At 42.7% G+C, this 19,111-nt stretch overlaps 1 protein-coding gene across 1 annotated transcript; it reads right to left on the bottom strand.

Annotated features, from left to right (window-relative positions):
• Positions 1-63: 63 nt before the first annotated feature.
• On the bottom strand, positions 64-18,681 carry SEC61A1 (SEC61 translocon subunit alpha 1). The gene is made up of 9 exons (XM_078661739.1): positions 18,470-18,681; positions 14,609-14,676; positions 13,244-13,309; positions 11,936-12,014; positions 10,707-10,838; positions 7,778-7,887; positions 1,903-2,056; positions 1,189-1,349; positions 64-337 (listed from the first exon to the last, which is right to left on the bottom strand). Exons 1-9 carry the CDS (start codon positions 18,474-18,476, stop codon positions 74-76), a joined length of 1,041 nt encoding a protein of 346 aa, XP_078517865.1. The 5' UTR covers positions 18,477-18,681; the 3' UTR covers positions 64-73.
• Positions 18,682-19,111: the final 430 nt, after the last annotated feature.

The following is a 19,111-nucleotide window of genomic DNA, read 5'->3' as shown; positions in this document are numbered from 1 at the left end:
ACCAAAACATAAGGTTGAACAAGTAGAAGACACAGAGGGGAATTGTAACTGTTGAATCGTCTACACACATTTATTATGCACCAGTATAATTCCTATTCCCGGAATATACATTATGAAAAAATAACAGCAGAATACTTACAGACCAAGTACCGAGTAGATTAACCAGTAAGTTGCCACTAAAGCGAGCAGACAACATCTGAGATATCACATACAAATTGGATACCAAGGCAGATTGGAGGATGATGGGAATGTTTGAGGTATAGAAAAGCTTGATAGGATAGGTGTTGTACTGTCCACGATAACGTGCCGATTTGATTGGAAGGTCAACTCTGAAACCCTGCATATAACAAAGGAGAGACAGAGTAAACATGCATTAGAACTCAAAAGAAACACAATATACTTAACACAGAAGATTCAATGACATCTGCCATTTTCTGGCTTTCAGCAATCTATGATGGTTTCTGGAAAAAGGATGCTGCAACCAAAACTGATCATCCCACTCCCCCCATGTCAAATAGTCATTTAAAACTATTTAATCTCAATGTGTTCCGTTTCTGTGAACATTAGGATATTCATCATGCCTTTCAACGTTAAAGTGGAGGAGCTCAAGAATGTACTTAACAGGTTAAATAAGTTCCTTTACTGTTATAAGGGACGCTTTAAAATATGTTTCGCCCTGAAGTTTTGTCAAGTTAATAAGCTTAGCACGCTGAGTAGTTTGAGACTTTATAAAATTTGACCAACAGAAAATTCTTAAAAAAGGTTTTGATAAAATACTTTCCTTAAAAAGCTTAAAGAAGAAATATGCTCTTCAAATTGATTTTTAAGTATTTAATCTCCACAGAGATGGCAGACAAAATGGGAACCAGTCTAAAGACAGATGCTGACTCAAAACTACAGTGCAGATTACAAGTGGTCTTTCCATGTGATTTACAACATATAAATAATGATGCCTTGGTTGGAAGAAGGAAAGACAAATATCAAAAATTCTTAAATTTAAGCTCAAAACACCATTTTCAGTTGGGGACCATTTTATTTTCCATATATTGAATATATGAAGGAGGTCATGAAAATGATAAACTACATTTTCAGCAATAGGAAAACGCCTAGAAGATGTGGACCAGAAAACACAGATTTACGGTATAAATATTTAGTGGACGATTTACAAGGATGGTTATGTAAACTCACCTGAAAGTATATTACAACAGCAAAGACAAAGATAGTGGCAATCAAATTCATCAGGTTGGGAAGGTTCTGTCGGTAGAAGGCCTCACGGAGAGCCCTGATTTTGTCAGTGCGAGTTGCCAAAAGGTGGAACAGAGCAATGATTGCACCTTCAAACTCAGTACCTGAAACGGCAATGTAACAAATATAGGAATGTTAGAAAGACAACGTATCCTCTGCAGGCAGACCAACATTGGCAGAAAAGTATACAAATAAAAATATCATGTTAGAATATGAATACACCGGGAAGTTAAATATGGTAAATGCGCTTTATGGAACTGGATCAGCATCCAGCAACACAGTACTTGGGTAACAATATTATTGATCCGCTAAAACCTTTTTTCTATGCAGTTCCTATAGTGTGGTCTCAGGTGTCCACCAGCATGGATCTGTTTTATCAAATACTGTTCAAACAGTGGTCCATACCTGTCTGAGTTAAAGGGAGAATTTACTCCTCTGAACAATCAACACAGGCAGAGTCTATGCAATTAAGTGCATGCAGAGTAATCTGCTTGTAAGGATGCAAACTAGGGAGGTCTGTAATTCTAAGAAAACAACCCTTTTTTTTGCAACATATCTATTTTTGAGTATCAGGTGAAGTAACAAAAATAACGCAGGGACACAAAAATGACAGCACGTTAAAAAATATATATATTAAGAAGCCAGACTTCCTTTTACCTCGGCCAGTGTTCACAGTGGTGGGGCTGAAAGCTTTCCAGACAATTGTCTCACAGATGTTAGTGGCAATGAAGAGAGAGATACCAGATCCCAAGCCATAGCCCTTTTGTAAAAGTTCATCCAGAAGAAGAACTATAAGACCAGCGACAAAAAGCTACAAGAAAGAAATTAAAAGAACCATGTTAACACAGGGTATTACTCTTACTTAAATTTGTTGCTGTCAATTTACCTGTATAAGTATTTGATCTCACTTTCGCAATTGCATAGTTCAGAAAGGTTTTGACCTATTTTCACTATACATGCACAGCTTTTTCATAAGAAAGAGTGAGAAGGTATCAAACAAAGAATACAAATAAAACCTCTAGGACATTGTGACATCTGAATTAGACTGTAATAACCTATAGTCTCGTTCGGACGTCTTTTCTTTATAATTTGCGACTGGGCGTGTCACAAAATGCAAATTATAAAGAAATTAGAGACTGGCGTTTATACCAAGATTACTAAAAACCCATGTATAATATATGTACAGGGAGAGCGACACGCACCCCTACATTACACAAGTAGACCCAGATATTTATTGCAGTGATTCCAATGACTTTCAAAATACCAAGCATGTATATTTTTTCACAGCATCGACAAAGGAGGGTGAACAGCGAGTGTGTGCATCTTGACACCCTAAGTACGACACACAAGTCCTGATGTGGGCTCCCTACCCTCATAGTTGCTTCTGACGGCCAACGGCCGTCGTGTGCACTACCTTTGTAGTGCTGCGCACGTCCGTTGGCCGTCGCAGCCCCCGCCCGCTCAATAGAACGTTCCGCACTAGCGCGGCACATTCGGCGCAGCTAAGAAGCTACTCACTGGGCCATGGAATTTAGGCTGCACCATAATGACGAGATCCAATAAAGCGGAAAAGGGTCTGGGGTTACCTGTGTTATCGTTCAGAAGGGACTCATTTGCAGTGGATGCGATTAATTAAAGTACTTAATCACTTTTTTCTGTTTCTTGATAGTCACTAAATATTAAGTACAGAGTAGCAACCAAATGTAGCCAAGCATTTTTTTTTATTGCAGTCTAGGTCTCTTGGTGATCTGGGTACAGTTTTGGCAAGATAACTTTTAGGATTTACCCTTCTTGAGAGACATTACCCAAGTCAAATTCTGTAATACGCAGCAGAACTAATGTTTTTGAGTCTTCATGTCAAGTAATCTGCTGGAAGACCTCTAAATTGAATGGACAACAGATCTCACCAAAAATCAGGTCCCTTTCAGTGTGGTTTATACTTTTAGTTCTCTTACACAAGTTGCCAGTCGATCAGGTGGACCGAGTTATATAGTGCCCAGAGACTGACAAATTTCAGCATAGCAGACCCCTCAGTGTCAGAATGACATAGGATGGTCATAAAATGGTGTTTTCCATTAAACTCTTATGTTGCCACACCGAGTAAGTGTCCAGAGGCGCGCCAAATATGCATTTTCACATGGCAAGTGCAAACATCTGAAAATAGTCAGAGGCCTGCCCACAGACACCATCAATAAAGCTGTGCACAAGGATCCAGCTAGAAATTATATACACTTGTTATGCATTCCATATTTTTGTGGCCCTAGGCCTTCAACTAATTGGAAAGGAGTGTCCAAATCTAAGCAAACAATGCAAGTAATATTTTCACTATTAAGCCTTAAGCAGGTGGTTGACAGTCTCCCACAAAATCACACAATCCAACCACCAAGATCTAATAACAAGCATTTGCAATGCAATAGGTCTCGCATTAGGCAAAGTTTGAGCTTTTAGTATTGTAAATGGCATTGGCTATTTTTTTTTGCAGTAGTTACGTTATGTTTCCACTCCCGTCACACCTCCAGAAACACAAGTAGACAAGTACGGCAAGCGCCAGGAGCCACAGTGTAAAGCCTGTTAGCATATTCCTGTGCCACCCGCCCAATAGTCCCAGATTCCAACCTGCCAATATAAATAACTAAGCAGCGCACTTTTCTAATCGGTGCTCGTACGACTCGGCCGCCCAAACGCCTCCTTTCTGTGCGACGGGAGCGTTCAGTACTTAAATAAACTGTGGCATCTCGGCGTATTCTGCCGTACAAAAACTCTGTAAAAAGTTGAAAGTTAATGGGGTCTTACCATGATGACGTACGTGCAGTCGCCGGGGAGCCCCCGGAGCACGCAGGAGCTCTGGTGACGATTGCTGCTGCTGCTGTGAGGTGCGTGTGCTCAGGGCAACAAAAGACTCATCCTAGGCTGCCCGCACCTCCCAGGCTCCTCCTGGAGCTCACCCCTCCGTCTATAAAAACACTCCGCCGGTGGCACCAAACCGGCCGCGCCAAGCACAGCAGCCGCACCGACAGGGCGCAGGAGAATGCCCGGCTCTACTCCCCCCGCACCGGACCCACACCTTCCTTGATGGGGCTGGTGCCTGCGGCGAGGCAGGGGTTAACGAGGTGCGTCTGTTGTGTGGGTGTGACAGCAGAAAATTCTAGTCTGCTGTAAGTGAAGTGCAGGGAGAAGGAGGGGGGTAGAGAACCAACGGGCTCCTGTCAGAACCTGGTACAGATGCCCACCAGTTGTACCCAAGTACCATGCTTGCCTAGGAGGGGGTGGGTTGGCGCCTTTCTGGGTGTGCAGCTCGCAGTCTCACTTCCAAATCTAACTATTGAATAAGTTGGCTTTTCCTGGATTCTGACAGGTACCTTTCTCACCTAATTGAAAACTACTCGACAGAGTGGACACAGTAGCAATGTAAACATGACGGAGAGAGGCGCTGTGCTCCCAGGCGTGCCCGGTCATGTGTGTTTAACCTGGGAAAGATGATGCAGTGTAGGCACGTTTACTGTGCTTGCAATTTTATGTAGCGCGAATTCGACCCGAAAGTACTTGAGCGCTTCACACGAGCACCACTTCAATTATTTTAGGCATGGGAAAATTAAGTGATTTGCCCAGAATCACAGGGTGTAGTTGAGGTGACGCCGAGACTCGAACCTGGTGGTTCCCCCTGTTCCAGAGTTCGCAGTCTGGCCATTAATGCCCTATTCTCCCACAACTACTTGCACACATTTTTGGGGTTCAGAAGGACAACAGGTTCGGACAACAACGAATATACACAATGACGTGAAAGTACACAACCTAGTTTATTTATTTGAGGATAGGTACATACTGTGTGTAGCAGACGGCTCCTTTGAAAAGCAGTCACGTTAATATCAGAACACCGTCAGAAACACGGAGTGCTCGTTTTCTCACTGGCAGCCCCTTCCACGAGTTTTCCATCGGTTTGGTGCTCCATTTTAAAAATGTGTTGGAAATATACCAAACCCACCTCGCGCAGCAGACGCAAGCCGACGGTAACATGAGCTCATCCAGGCGGGAAGGCTGCCCTTGTGATTCTAACTGGAAGGATTACTGGGAGGATGTTTAAACCGACAACAAAGTCGGCGTTCAGCATTCCCAACATAAATCCCGCACTCCATGTTTGACGCTTCAAAAATATGCAGCGCCGCATTGTTGCGTCCTATGAACAGGCATACCTAGTGTAACTAGGTTCTTTTATCATAATTTGCAACATACATTTACCTTTTCTGGCATTCGCCTTTAGCCTGCTTGTATTGTAATTGCTGTTTACGCTGTTGTGTTAAATACACTCAATTGAAAATCAGTTTTGCTGTTTACGCTGTCGTGTTAAATACACTCAATTGAAAATCAGTTTTACTTTTGTGGAATGCGAAATGTATCCATTAAAACTAGAGGTCGTCTAAGCATTTTTGTTTAATTCCGGCAGTACATACGAAGTTGCACAAGTATTTTAAAGTGATGCCTCATTGGTGCTTGTATTCCGTGCTCTGCCGGCCTGCGAACAGGAAGTCAGGCAGGCCGGCGCGACAACAGGAAGTAGGAGGGCGGGAGCCTACCCCGCCTCCCACGGAAGAGCTGGAAGAGCCGCGATTCGTTGCAGCACCGGAGCAGGCAGGAGCCTACCCTGCGCCCCGGTGCCGAAGAATGGAGGAAGAGTCCTGCTGCCGGTGAGTGGGGCTGCGCTTTGTGGCTGGCCTGCGAGGGCGGGCATGTGTGGGCACGCGCGCGGCGGCCTGTGTATGTGTGCGTGTGTCTTGGAGTCTGTGTGTATGCGTGTGTGACTGTGGGGGAGGAGGAGGGGATTGCCTGTCTGGGTGCCTGCGTAAGTGCGAGTGCGCGCCTGTGTCTGTGTCTGTGTCTGTGTGCATGCATGCATGCGCGGTAGGCTGGGAGGGCGGCGCAGGACGGAACGTGCGCGTTCGCGCACACCAATCCAGCCTGGACTGCGCTCGTGCACCTTCTCGTCCGTCCTTCCCTCGAGACAGCTGACTATACGTCTCCGTCCCTGGAAGCATCCTTTGGATGCTAATTCCAGGGCGAGACCTAAAAATAGCTACTTTAGAAAACTGGTTCACTATCTATTTTCCAAAAGCGCATGCAATACTCAAAGTAACCAGCATTGGAGTGGAGTTGACATAACCACTTCACAGTCAACAGAAATACAACACTTTGGTCATACATATTTTAGATTCTGTGCCTTATGAAGCGATTAATGGAGAATATGGATGACCATAGCATATTCTTCTAGATGTCCAACTGTTGCCTCAGGATCCCGATTCTGGAAAGGAATTCTCTACATTCACTAACACTTAGCAGGTCAATTTTCTTAGATTTTTTTTCCCACGGTTTCGGCCGAAATTCACCACTTTTCTGCTTTACCAATACCATTTCTGGTAAACCTTAAACCAGCCGTCTTCAAACGGGGGGGGGGGCCTCGAGTGATCTCAGTGGGGGCGCCGGCTTCGGCCAAAAGAAACATTATGCTTTGTTTTCAGCCTAAAAAAATGAGCAGCAGTAAGCACGTCTGTAATGTGCCATCATTCACATCCTTTGTCATTTAAATCCTGGCTGGGAGAAGGTGTCGGAAGGGACTTCAAATTTTCTCCCCAAAAAAGTTTGAAGACCGCTGCCTTAAACAGAGATCACACATGAAATAGGGGTTCTTTGCCCGTGGCATTTCTGACATCTTTATCACAAGTAATTCATTTTGCACATTATATTAACAATTTACGTAGTTGTTTTAGCACATTTAAAAGAGAAGCAGAGACGCATTGAATCAACAGAAACATTTTAGATCAGAATATTTCATGATGCAGCCATTACTTAACAAGATCCTCTGCGGATGTACTAAATCTGGGACTACTAATGGGTCTTGGTGGCCACTAATCGCAGACCCTAGCAAAGTCTTTTCTTTTGCGGAACAAACAAAAGATCAGAGTTATACCATATGCCCATGGGCTGCACCCGCTGCTGAAAAATCCTGAGCTTAACCTGATCACAATTAAGTTCTCTGAGGAGATGTATTCACAGTAATGGTTTGCTATTGCAAACACAAACCCAGAGACAAAAGTTATGAAACTGGAATACTAATTAGCATTTTTAAAAGTGAATAACGGAAACCAACTTAGAGAAAACAAAGAAGCAAAGGGAAGTAAAGGAATAGGTATTTTTGTTTAAGGGCGGTTTAACAGCTACATTAAAGAAGGGACAGCGGAGATTTCATTGAGAGGGTACAAGTTGGATAGTGCAAAGAAATGGGGATCAGGACGACTATTAATATGGGTGTATGGGAGGGGTGTAAAATCTTGAGTAATAGGCGCATCTGACAAACACTGCAAGTGACTGTGGAAGCCACAGGTTAGTAAATTGTGAGGGGGGGGCTGGGAGGGGGTGAAAGGTGCCTTTTAAGCACTTTAATACGGCATCAGGTGAAAAAATCCCAATAGCCAGTGTGAACGAGTTGAACTGTTTCAACCAAAAAATAAGCATAATAAATCTACTTTGCTTTTGCAAATACCTGGATAGTGATAAGGAGGCAGATGCCCGCACCCATCTCTGAAGGATCGCCATACATTCCTGTCATTACGTACACAATAGCCTGACCGATGGTAATAATCATACCAAACACTGTAGAACAGAAAAAAAAGTAAGAGTTAAACCCAGGATATGGGGTAATTTAAAATCATGAATAACAGACTTTTTCAGAACCAGTTTGGAGGCGATGGGGCAAACAGGGCTTACTGGGTTTTACGCCTGTCCTTGTGCATGGCCTACTATGGCTCTGCAAGATGAACACCAAGCACACCCGTTCAGTACTTGACCCTTCGGACAGCTGGACAAGCAGTCCGAGGCTTTTCATGGAGGTGGGAGTCAGGGTGTAGAGGCCCAGCTCAACTGTTACCAAATAGCATGTAATAATGATAGGCTTATCCAGTTTTTAATTGAATTAAAGAGACATATACCAAAGTGAAATACCATACAAAGGAGTAGGACCGTAGGCACAGTCAACAGGAGAAAATAGGTCAAAAACGTATCAAGCTTGATATAATTTTACAGATGCAGGCTCACTGCGAACAGCGTAATCAAACTACTGTCACTGGTCCGCAGGTAAGTCATTCAATTCCTTAGTCACTGGCAACCCCCATGGCAGCTTTTCCTAAAGCCAGAGTTACACGGTCTTGAACAAAACTTCAAAGGCACAGAAGGTACCTGAACAGAGCAGGAGTAAGGCCCTTAGCAGGAGGCTTCATTCCAGAGTGTGTGCTCAACAGCCCCGCCTTTCTCAAATGTTTGGGAGCTTTATGCAGACCACGACTGGTCATTGCGCGCAGCTGCAGGGTTCACAGAGAAGAGTCCCAAAACAAACAAAAAAATCCTCCTAAACAAGCAAAGAGCTCATCCTCCAGAGCTTGTGATTCTCCAGTGATCCTCCACTTCCTGACAGACAGCACAAAGGATGTCGGAGTCAGTCTTTGGAGGTACTGGTCACACGCTCTTCTTCTCCAGGGTTGCGCCAGCATATAGGGTGTGGTTTAAGTGTGAGCGCACTGCACGGAAATACAATCAAGCACTCAAGCCAGCTCTCGAGTCACAGCAGGGTAGTGTGTGCCTCTGGCCTGTCCCTGCCACCCCTGCAGGGGGTATCTTCAACTTCCCTCCCTTAGCAGACCAGAAAGACTCTAGTAGAGAAGCAACCCCACAGCTTTTTGAAGATTTTCCAGATGAAGTCAATCAATGAGAAATCTGGAACCAACGGCTGGTAGGGCTAAGAAGAGGAGGAGCCGTGAATAACATTGGAGTCCGGCTGTAGACATAATTCTGATCCAACTGCAAGGGTCCAATGTGGTTCATGCGCTTTGTTACCGTCTCCTTTGCAGAGCTCACAGTCTTCGTTTCGGGTCATGGTTTTCACAGATGGTACAGAAGAAAAGAGTCTCAAGCTGAAGCACTCAAAACAGGAGCAAAATCACCTGGGAAGACCTTGCACCAGGTAGCCATTAGCCTTTGGTAGTTACACCAATGGAAGAAACAAAGGGGATTACCCCTGTACAAATAGACTACGTTCACCACATCCCCACTCTCTCCATGATGCCGAATGGTGGTGCTTAGGAAAAGACAATGAGCAGACCTCTGCTAAAACGGCCACTGCGGCATAGCTACAGCAGCCTCCCACACCTTACTGTCAATAAAGTAGGTTCTAAACCCAAAACTCCAGAATGGCAGCAATACACTTGTCTATACTGTGAAGGGTCATCTTATGTCAGGCTTTTACCAGGTGGGATCCAAAAAAGGAGCCTACTGCCTTAGAGTAACCCATTTGCATTCAACAAGGAGAAACTTCCAGCCACCAAATGTACTCGCAGTGCACATAAAGCTCACTCAGATGCCCGGGCAGGGTCCTCGCAAATCATAGTAGTGGAAATGTATCATAGCAAGGCAGATCATTCTCACAGGAAAAAAAAACTTGGCTTGTACTAATAAGAGTGACCGTATTCCTCTACTGCCGCTCCATGACTAGGTCTATGATTAACACCTTGGCTGCTATTGTCATTCCTCCCCTGTGCTGGGCCATAATAGAAATGGGTGTGGTCATGACGAGCTCAGCTAGTCATGAGCACACAAGCACCGTGCATCATGACGAGCTGAGCTCGTCATGAGCACCGAAGGGGTTAAGTCCCTAAATTCTAAGGTTTAGGACCCATTGCACATGACACCATAAGTTGTGAGCATCTCGTGTGGATAGCACTGTGCTAATCCTTTGCTTAAAAACTTTGATAGAAAAGCAGACATTTGAGGTGAGCAGATCTAGAGTGTCGCTGGTGGTGAGAGTGCTCTATACAAGAGCTTCTTTCCACCTAAACTTGAGAACTACCCAGAGTGCTCTGCTTCTTTTTTGTGTATATGTATGTGTAATATATATATATATATATATATTACACTTACACATACATACACACACACACACACACACACGTGCTGCCTGTATCAGTGAAGTGGCAGCTCCTCCGCTAAGGAGGAGCGTCGCTCCACTGACTTCAATGGGAAATATAAAATTACAATAATTGTTATCATTTTATTTTTCCTATTTGAGTGGCTCTTGTGTTTGGGCTGGCCAGAGCAGGGAGAGGAGTGGTTTGCACTCCTTACGTGCACATGGCTGCCCGGTGAGGAACATGCAAAGCCTCCCATTGTCCGACTGAGCGCTGAGGTTTGGCTCTCAGACCAATTGTAACGCTGCACTGCAGCTTTGTGATTGGCTATGGGGAGTCTGGATGCTTCCTGCAGCCGGCAGAGACAGGATGAAGAGGCAGCAGCCGGCCGGCTCGTGAGTATTTTTTTTTTGTTTCATTCCGTCCTATGAGCCCCCTTGCCCCTGGCCCACCACTCGCGATCGTATCCGCGTGAAACAGAGACAACAACACTGTTCATTAAAAATGATAACTTACATTTCTGTGCACCATTGAAGAGGGCTCTGTCTTTTGGAGTGTCTCCAACTTCAATAATTTTGGCACCAGCCAGAAGTTGCATGATGAGACCAGATGTGACAATTGGAGAAATGCCCAACTCCATTAAGGTACCTGATCAGAATGAAGTAAAGGAAAAGAAAAAACATACTTCATTATTCACCCCAAAAAGACAAGAAAAAAACCAAAAGTGACGTGTGGTAGGTATCATTGCTACTTAACAGCCTTCTAACCGACATCCAATAGCCCAACATTTGCAACACTCGCGCATTAGCTGGGTTGGTACCCATGGTGTCACACTGCTTTGGTGCTCCATATGCTATCATACTGAATCACAGTCCTGCACGAGCAGAAGAACAAGTAGGATGTGCACATAGAATGGACATTTGTAAGTTACAGAGGACTACTATACTTCAGATTTTTCCAGGATCCCAGTTGAACTATCTTAAATTCCAAAATAAAGCCACACAATCATCATATCACTGTTTGAAAGAGGTAGAACACATTAGAATTTCTGAGTCAATATTTAATTGGTGATTTATCTTTCTACCAACTTCTAGCTGAATTCAGTCAAATACCACCCATACAGGCCTACCAACTCCCATGGTGCCGCTATGTGTGTCACTCGATATCGTCTCTCTTCGTCCAGTCACCAGGTGAGGAGATTACATGGTGGCACGAAAGAGGAGCTAAAATTACTTTACAACGTGATTTTTAGCTAGTTTTCGGAGGCTCTGGGCAGTCCATATCCATGAAAGGAGTATGAAAATAACCCAGGATATCGGGGGAACAGCAACCATTTGAAATTTTTTTGTAAGGGTGTTGGGGGCAGAGTGCCTCTTAGGTAGCCCTTGGCATGAGGTCCCGCCCCTTCTCACGCTGTAAAATATTTTTGTACGTTGGCTGGTCTGGCAACAAGGCATTTATTTACCAAGGCCTCCCGATGCAAAAAATTATTATGATGCATAGGTTACTGGTTGCCCTTTAAGTGGCAGTCACTGCACTTTTGGCCAAAAAGAATTATACTAAAAAAGGTGTCACTTTGGAAATTGTAGTGTGTTAGTCGTGATAAGCAGATAAAGAGCCTTGTCAGAATTTCAAGCACATCGACAATCCACAGTATAGCTAAATACAAATACTTGTTTGAATGAACACAAATGACACCAGGATGTATACCCCAGACACTGTGACAAACACATAGATGAACTTACCTCTGTTTGAGGCAAGAATGACTCTCATCCAGTAAAAAGGATCTGCGGAGTCTGATGACATGATTCCGAACAGGGGAATCTGGAACATCAAGTTTCAAAAACATTATATAAAGTCCTATAATTACATCACTGCTTAGCTAAAAAATATTTTAAATACATTCCTGTTTTTCATTTGGGTAGTAATGCTTATACAAACCCTATTTACATAGATGTCTTAACCAAATCACCGAAGCAGTGCAGTCATCTACGAATACCATTTCACTGCACTGGGATGTGGCCTGCTGTCGAGTCCCTCTTGCTAGGGTAGTTAAATTAAATTATTTTTGCGCCAGACAGGTTGTGCCAAATGTATATATGCACGCAAGTTCCTGGGGTAAAAAGTCCCAAAATGCACTGTGAATTCTTTTGTTCTATATTTATTTAATTTCAAAGAAAAAGTCAAACAAAGAACAGCGGACACGTGTTGCCCGTATGGCTAGCAAACCAAGGGCTTTTTCAAGGCAGAGTCTTACAATTATAGATTTCAGTAGTCACCTGAAGCACGTTCAGTAAGCTAGTAGGTATCTGCAGTAAGCTAGTAGGTATCTGCAGCCGAAGTTGGATTCCTTACCCAAGGAACCTACGTGCATATATACAATTGGCAAAACCTGTCTTGCCACCCGACAGTCATGTGCCACAAAAAGGTTTGGATCCGGTCTCCATGTGCGCAAACCCCTGCAGATCACCCCCATGAGAACGTAATCATAGTTAAATTAAATGTTTACCAAGTCTACCTAAACCTCATTTTGTTTTTTAAAAATCACATTCATCCGTTTTTCAAAACAAATGTATGTAAAACTTCTTGTATCCACGGTCTGATATTTCGATGTGGGAGTCCTTTCTGTGTTGACCAAGTTGTAAGCAAGCACTTACAGCGACGTGAAAATCAAAAATCATATTTATCTCTAGATGTTATTCCAATCATAACGGGGGTTTATAGGCTACTGGATTATCAACTGCTGCCAGTCTCTTTTCCAAAATCAGGTTCCAATAGGATCACCCCTCAGGGCAGCATGCAAACATGTGCACACGGTCCACAGAGTAAGTATGACATCTGGGACATTAAGTTGGTAAATCTGGGCTCCCCTCCACTGAGTTAATCTAGAAGTCACACAAATTACGATGTTGTAATTTACATTTGGCAAGTCATGTAGTTTAGTATACCAGCACCAGAAACTGATGGGGCATCTGGGTTATATCCTTACACTAGCTTAAAGAATCATAAACATTCCATACGATATGGGCTTTATACAAAAAAAGCATTCTTACCTGGCAGCACACCAAAAAGATAAAGAGCGTGATTGCAGTCCATAATACTTTCTCTTTAAATTGAATCTGCAAGAAATGTGCAGAAAAGCAGTTAAATCCACAATTTTTCACAGCAAATCTTGTATTCATCTGCACAGTATCAGTACTACAGGATTCCCTGCAACAATTTTTTTTTTTAAGTGTTTATAAATTTTCTCTTCAAGGTTCCAGGGGGCAACCATACCTCCCAATAATTATACGTCAAACTGAAGAAAATATAACAAATGTAAAATATTTGACTGCTATAGAACATAATAATGGCTTCAAATTACCACACCAATCATGTACGAGCCAGTCCACAAGTGGATTTTCAACAGCTACCCTCCATGAACCAGAACAACAAATTCAAACCTGTGTATTGACACTTTTAAGGAAGAGTTCAAAATAAAGAATGGTTGAAATTGTGTTGGTTTGGCTAAATGTGTAACTGTAACACAGCGGCATTTAGAGTGACTTACACCACAAATCTAGTACATTTTCTGAGATGTGTACCCAAGCATCTTCAATCAATGCAGAATTTTGCTGGTAGTTCACTCAACAAGTATATATGCTATGGATCCAATATATTGTGTACAAAACAGAAACAAAAAAATATGTGTCAAGTCTGTGATGGGCTACTCTGGAATTAAGTGGTAAGACACAAATTAAGCAGTCGTCCCGAAATGCATTTGGCCTCATTACACCTTCCTTTCATTTAATCAAATGCATATGTTGTATACTTATAATGGATTGTACAACGCTATAGGTGTGTTTGTTTTGATATGCAAGATGTAATTGTGTCACAAAACACACTAAAAAAGTATTAAGGAAAAGTAAGAGTAAAAATAAATACACTTGAAAAAAAACTTTAGTAAACTGGTTAGACATCATGTATTTTTGAAAAATGGACACATTGAACTGTTCTACATAAGTTACCTACATATATTAAAGTGAAAGAAAGGCATTTTAATGTTGTGGGGCAGTTTACAGTTAAGGCAGAGACCCTACTTGCCTGTGAAAATCACATCAAACCAGAAGTATTATTTGACTCGAGTACAATGATCTTCGGATAGGGCATTGGGTCCACTAATTGAAAATAGTCTATGAATTTAAATATCAGCCAATGATTAGCCAAGCAAGGGATCATAAATCGAGCCACAACAGATATATTGCAACCAAACGCTTAACAAATCATCAGCAACTAAGATTTGTGTTATGAGACGACCTGACCTGCAAGAATGACGTGTGCATACATGGCGTCTTTGGCTAACACATACTTTCAATATTACCATTTAAAAACACAGAAACATGAAGTGTGTGTGAGATCAAGAAAACTAACCAACATACCTTCCTTTCAGGTTTTTGGATTTCTGGCAATATAGCACAGAAAGGCTTGATGACTTCCAGAAATTTAACTGTGGAACAACAAAACAGTTTCATTAAATTAATAGTCAGTTAATAAAACCATGCAGTCTAGTAACTTACAAGGCCGGTTTTAATTAATTAAAATGGTGGATTCCACCCACTGAAATAGTTCTTATTTGACACAGAACGAGAACAGGATTCTAACATTACTTTTAAGAGGATGCAAGTCCTTAGTCACATAACAACAATAAGGATAAACATGTTTATTCTAGAGTTATTGTGGTTTGAAACCAGTAAAACCTAGAAATGGGTATACAAATCAGTCATATTGGGACTTAAACATGTGAAAAAGGAATACTTTTTAAAACAAGACAGAGGTGTTGAGCAAGAAACAGCCTTAATACTGCCAGGATATCATTGCTGCATGCAGATATAATAGATTGGGTGTAATATGACTAAGGTACCACAATCAAGAAATGCCCCACTATTGAACAATACATAAGGAAGGAACGAATTCAACGTTCAATTATAATTAATGTTGGTGTGATAAAGTAGGAGATGGATCATTGGGCCAAGTAACCTCCCCACATACCCTTCTTAGCTTTTCAAAATTAAAGAAACGAGACATCTGTAATGCCAAACAGCTAGAATTATTGGTGAGCTGTGTTCACGTTTGTAATTTCCAGACCTTTGTTGAAAAGCATAAGCGCTTTAGCAAATAGTAACAGGTTTATCATGGGAGCTTTCCCTTACACACATTACTACACACTCACATTGGGAACGACGGTGTCACTTACTCTTACTTCTTTACACAAACAGAAACGTGAGTCAGTCTTAACGCGACTGCTAGACATAAAACAATAAAATTGTGCAGACACCAAAAAAACTAATTTGGCAATTTATAAAATTGCTTGTTAAACCCAATAATGTATGTATACGATTGTATATGCACAGCATCCTGAACAAAACTCCTACACCCAAATAATATTTATGATTACTAAGAATGCACAAAGATAAACTAGTCTAAATATAAATGTCTGCCCGTTTGAAAGGGAATTGATTTTTCTGACATATTTGAAAATGAGCACAACACTGAAGCACAACACGGTGAAGCAAGGTTCATTCCCTAGGTTGTTTTGCCTTTCTGGCACTCTTATGATGTGGGCGTGGTTAGTGGGAAATGAGGACACCTCAGCACTAAAATCTAGGAAAATCAGGATTACAGGAGGGAGCAACACTATCCACCACACACACAAAACAGCATTGCAAATATCAAAGAGAGAAGTTCTAGTCAATATTGTAGACATACATGCAAAGAATTTCGTAACTTTGATATGGCGTAACACTATTATTAAGTCAACGCACAATGGGAACAGGGCAGTGGAATATAGATGTTGCAATGTGGTATGGTCTTGTGTTGGTTCGATCTAGCTAAACTTCAGAAACTACACAGCAGATCTAGACAAAAAAAGTGTATGCCTTAAGGAATACCGAAAACTCTGCATTGTTTTACATCAAACTAAAACCATGCCAACATTACAGACGAGCACCAAGCCATGATGATGAGCTTCGAAACTTGAGCGTGAAAAGACAACAGCGAAGTCACTGGTCCTTATGGGGTTTTGCTAATTTTGTATGATATTATGTTGCAGATATATAATCTGCCAAGCAAAAACATACGATTAGAACGTACATGTAGAGAACTTGAGGCCAGAGGGCTATAAAAATGCAATTCTAATGCATGGATTTCAGAATAATTAACCCGACCCATGAATGAGGGACACTTATTACGACTGTGTGACAAATTGTATAACAACCCGCACCCAAACATAATACAACATGTGCATTTACAAGGTACACACAGTTAAACGGATGAATAAACACAAGTAAACACACGGAGACATGTGTAAACAAAGACGCACAGACCCACATGCAACTAAAAACTGGACGACAATCACTACTTTTATGTCCCTGGAGTACACCAGTCTATCATTTTTCAGGTTGTGCCATTTGAAAGGTGCAAGAGAATAGCTATATGCAAACTGGTTACACCATAACTTAAATCGCAGGGTAAAGTACACTTCTAGGCCACGTACTCTCTTAAGTAGATAAGCAAACAACCTCAAATCTTAATGCCTGGGGGCGGGGGAGGGTTTAGGGGGCTGGAAATGTCAAATCAACAAGGAGCAGCTGGAGTTTCTATTGGCAGAGAACAAGTGATCCATATCTGAATTCCCTCACGGCGAGACTCATTAGTATAAAATTCTAGCAAACAGCAGATAGAAGACTACTAGCACACGTCAAACACCACAACACAACACATTACATCACAGCCATAAAATCCCTTGGTAAATCTTTCCTGCATAACTCCTATCAAGAGGGAGTAGTGAAGGGGAACGAGGATTTCTTCTGTGCTCTACTACATCGGACAGATCAAAGCTGCTTGTGAGGCTGCTCAGCCCTTGCTCTAATACATGAGGTCTAATGCCACTCCTATGACCAGTCTCTTAAAGTAGCATTCGCTATCCTCTACAATATCTTATTAGTTGGTTCACATCAACAGACAGTACCCATCCCTGCTCAAGATAAATCGCAAATGCATACAAACATCTAGTTCTCCGATATGCAAACTTAAAGAGGACTTTCTAAACGTTCCTCCTTACATCAATTAAGTGTGACAGACAGTACGGGTGAAGGAGCTTGGATATTTAGGACATCAAAGTATACTGCGCTTTTCACCACAATGCTGTCTCATAGCACACTGCACAAAACAGGCGTAAGGGGAACCCAAATGTAATGATACCCAATGAATGGCTACAAAAGGAAGAAAGACAAAGTCAAAACTTCCGACATTGGAACTTATGGCCTGCATGTCATGTAGAAACCTTAAGGAGAGATCAACTCGCTGAGCGATATTTTGGAGATAGTTCAGCAGTTATGGAAAAAGGACATTGAACAAGCTGTAGTTTAAGCAACATCAGGTGCAACTACTACTATAGACTCCCCTGCTTGTGAAAAAATACAAAATAGACGGAAGGACTCCATAAATCATAATCCTATACAGTTCTTCGTTTTCAACTTCAAATCCAGTCTGGTACATCGTTGCATCAGGGATCACTGTAAGAACTTCCTGCCATAACCCCCGAGGCCAATGCTGGCACTTCGATTGTATCAAGGGAGGATATGAACTAAAAACAAAAGATATTTTTTAACACTAGGCTAGTGTGTCTAGACGTTCTTGTAGTGATCCATGAAGCAACGATGTTCCAGACCCTGGTTTTGAATTTAAAAAAAAAAGAATGAACTGTGCTTGAATAAAGGATTCAGTGGATTTATGGAGTGCTTCCGTGTTTAGTATTTTTATTTACTGGGCCATCCATCTCACCGGCTTCAAAATGTCCCTGGGGTACAAAAAGTGATCCTTTAGTATAATAACTCACTCATGGAAGGACTTATGTCTACAGTCTGGACATTTACGTTTAATGAATTGACTAACGGGGAGGAGGTCTTAATTAGCTTTTCTTTTGGAGGATGTGTGGGCGACAGAAAAGGAAGAGACGTTATCTCACTGATGACACTTGTGTCACTCCCGCTGAGACATAGGGTAGGGTTCTTCTTTCACAATAAACGGACATCCTGTATCGAAACCAAGGTCAGAGGCAGTGAGGGGAAGACCTTAGGGACAAGGAACCGTGGGCTGCTTCTTTCAAAACCTCATTACCGAACGCCCTCCGATCATAGTATTAAAATGGCGGATTTTGGCGTTATTTATTTGAATTCTATGGCAGGCTGCGTCCCCGGCAAGGCTGCGGGCTCTCCCTCCCGTAGGCTGCGGATACTCACTCCCCATGGTGTCTGCCTGGCTCCCCGCGTCCTCTGTTGCCCGTTCAGCCGCTGTCCCGGCACACACTGCCCGCCTGGCTCCTCGGGCGGCCGCTGCTAAAAGAACCCGAGCAGGAGAGACACGTCACCTTCCCAGGGAGGCAGCGCAGGCACACGTCAGTGCTCCTCGGAAGCAGCTGCCAAGCGCCTGACGTCAGCGCGCCGGCGACACTGAAGACAGACTGCACACGTCAGTGCTCCTAGGAAGCAGCTGCCTGGCGTCTGACGCCAACGCGCAGGCGACACAAAAGAAAGATTGGACACGTCGGTGCTCCTCGGAAGCGACTGCCTGGCGCCTGATCCTAAAGAAAGACTGCACACATCAGTGCTCAGAAGAGGGCCAGGAGCCCGAAGCGTAGAAACAAGAAACAAAATAAACAATACAGAAGGTGTCTCTGACATACGAGTATGTGTCAACTGTGTTAATAGTTGATTATTAGCAGCTGACTGACCCAATGTTGCTCAACATTTGCTTTAGCTGTGACTAGGACGGAAGCTGCCAAAAGTGACTTGTACATTGCAGAGCGTCAGCGTTGCCGCCCTCAATGAACGGGGAACTTCACTTTACAGCATATTCATTTATTTATGCGTTTTTATATAGCT

Source organism: Lissotriton helveticus, chromosome 9 (assembly GCF_964261635.1).
Source record: "Lissotriton helveticus chromosome 9, aLisHel1.1, whole genome shotgun sequence".
In the NCBI taxonomy this organism is placed as follows: Eukaryota; Metazoa; Chordata; class Amphibia; order Caudata; family Salamandridae; genus Lissotriton; species Lissotriton helveticus.
This window is presented reverse-complemented; position numbering and strand designations above follow the sequence as displayed.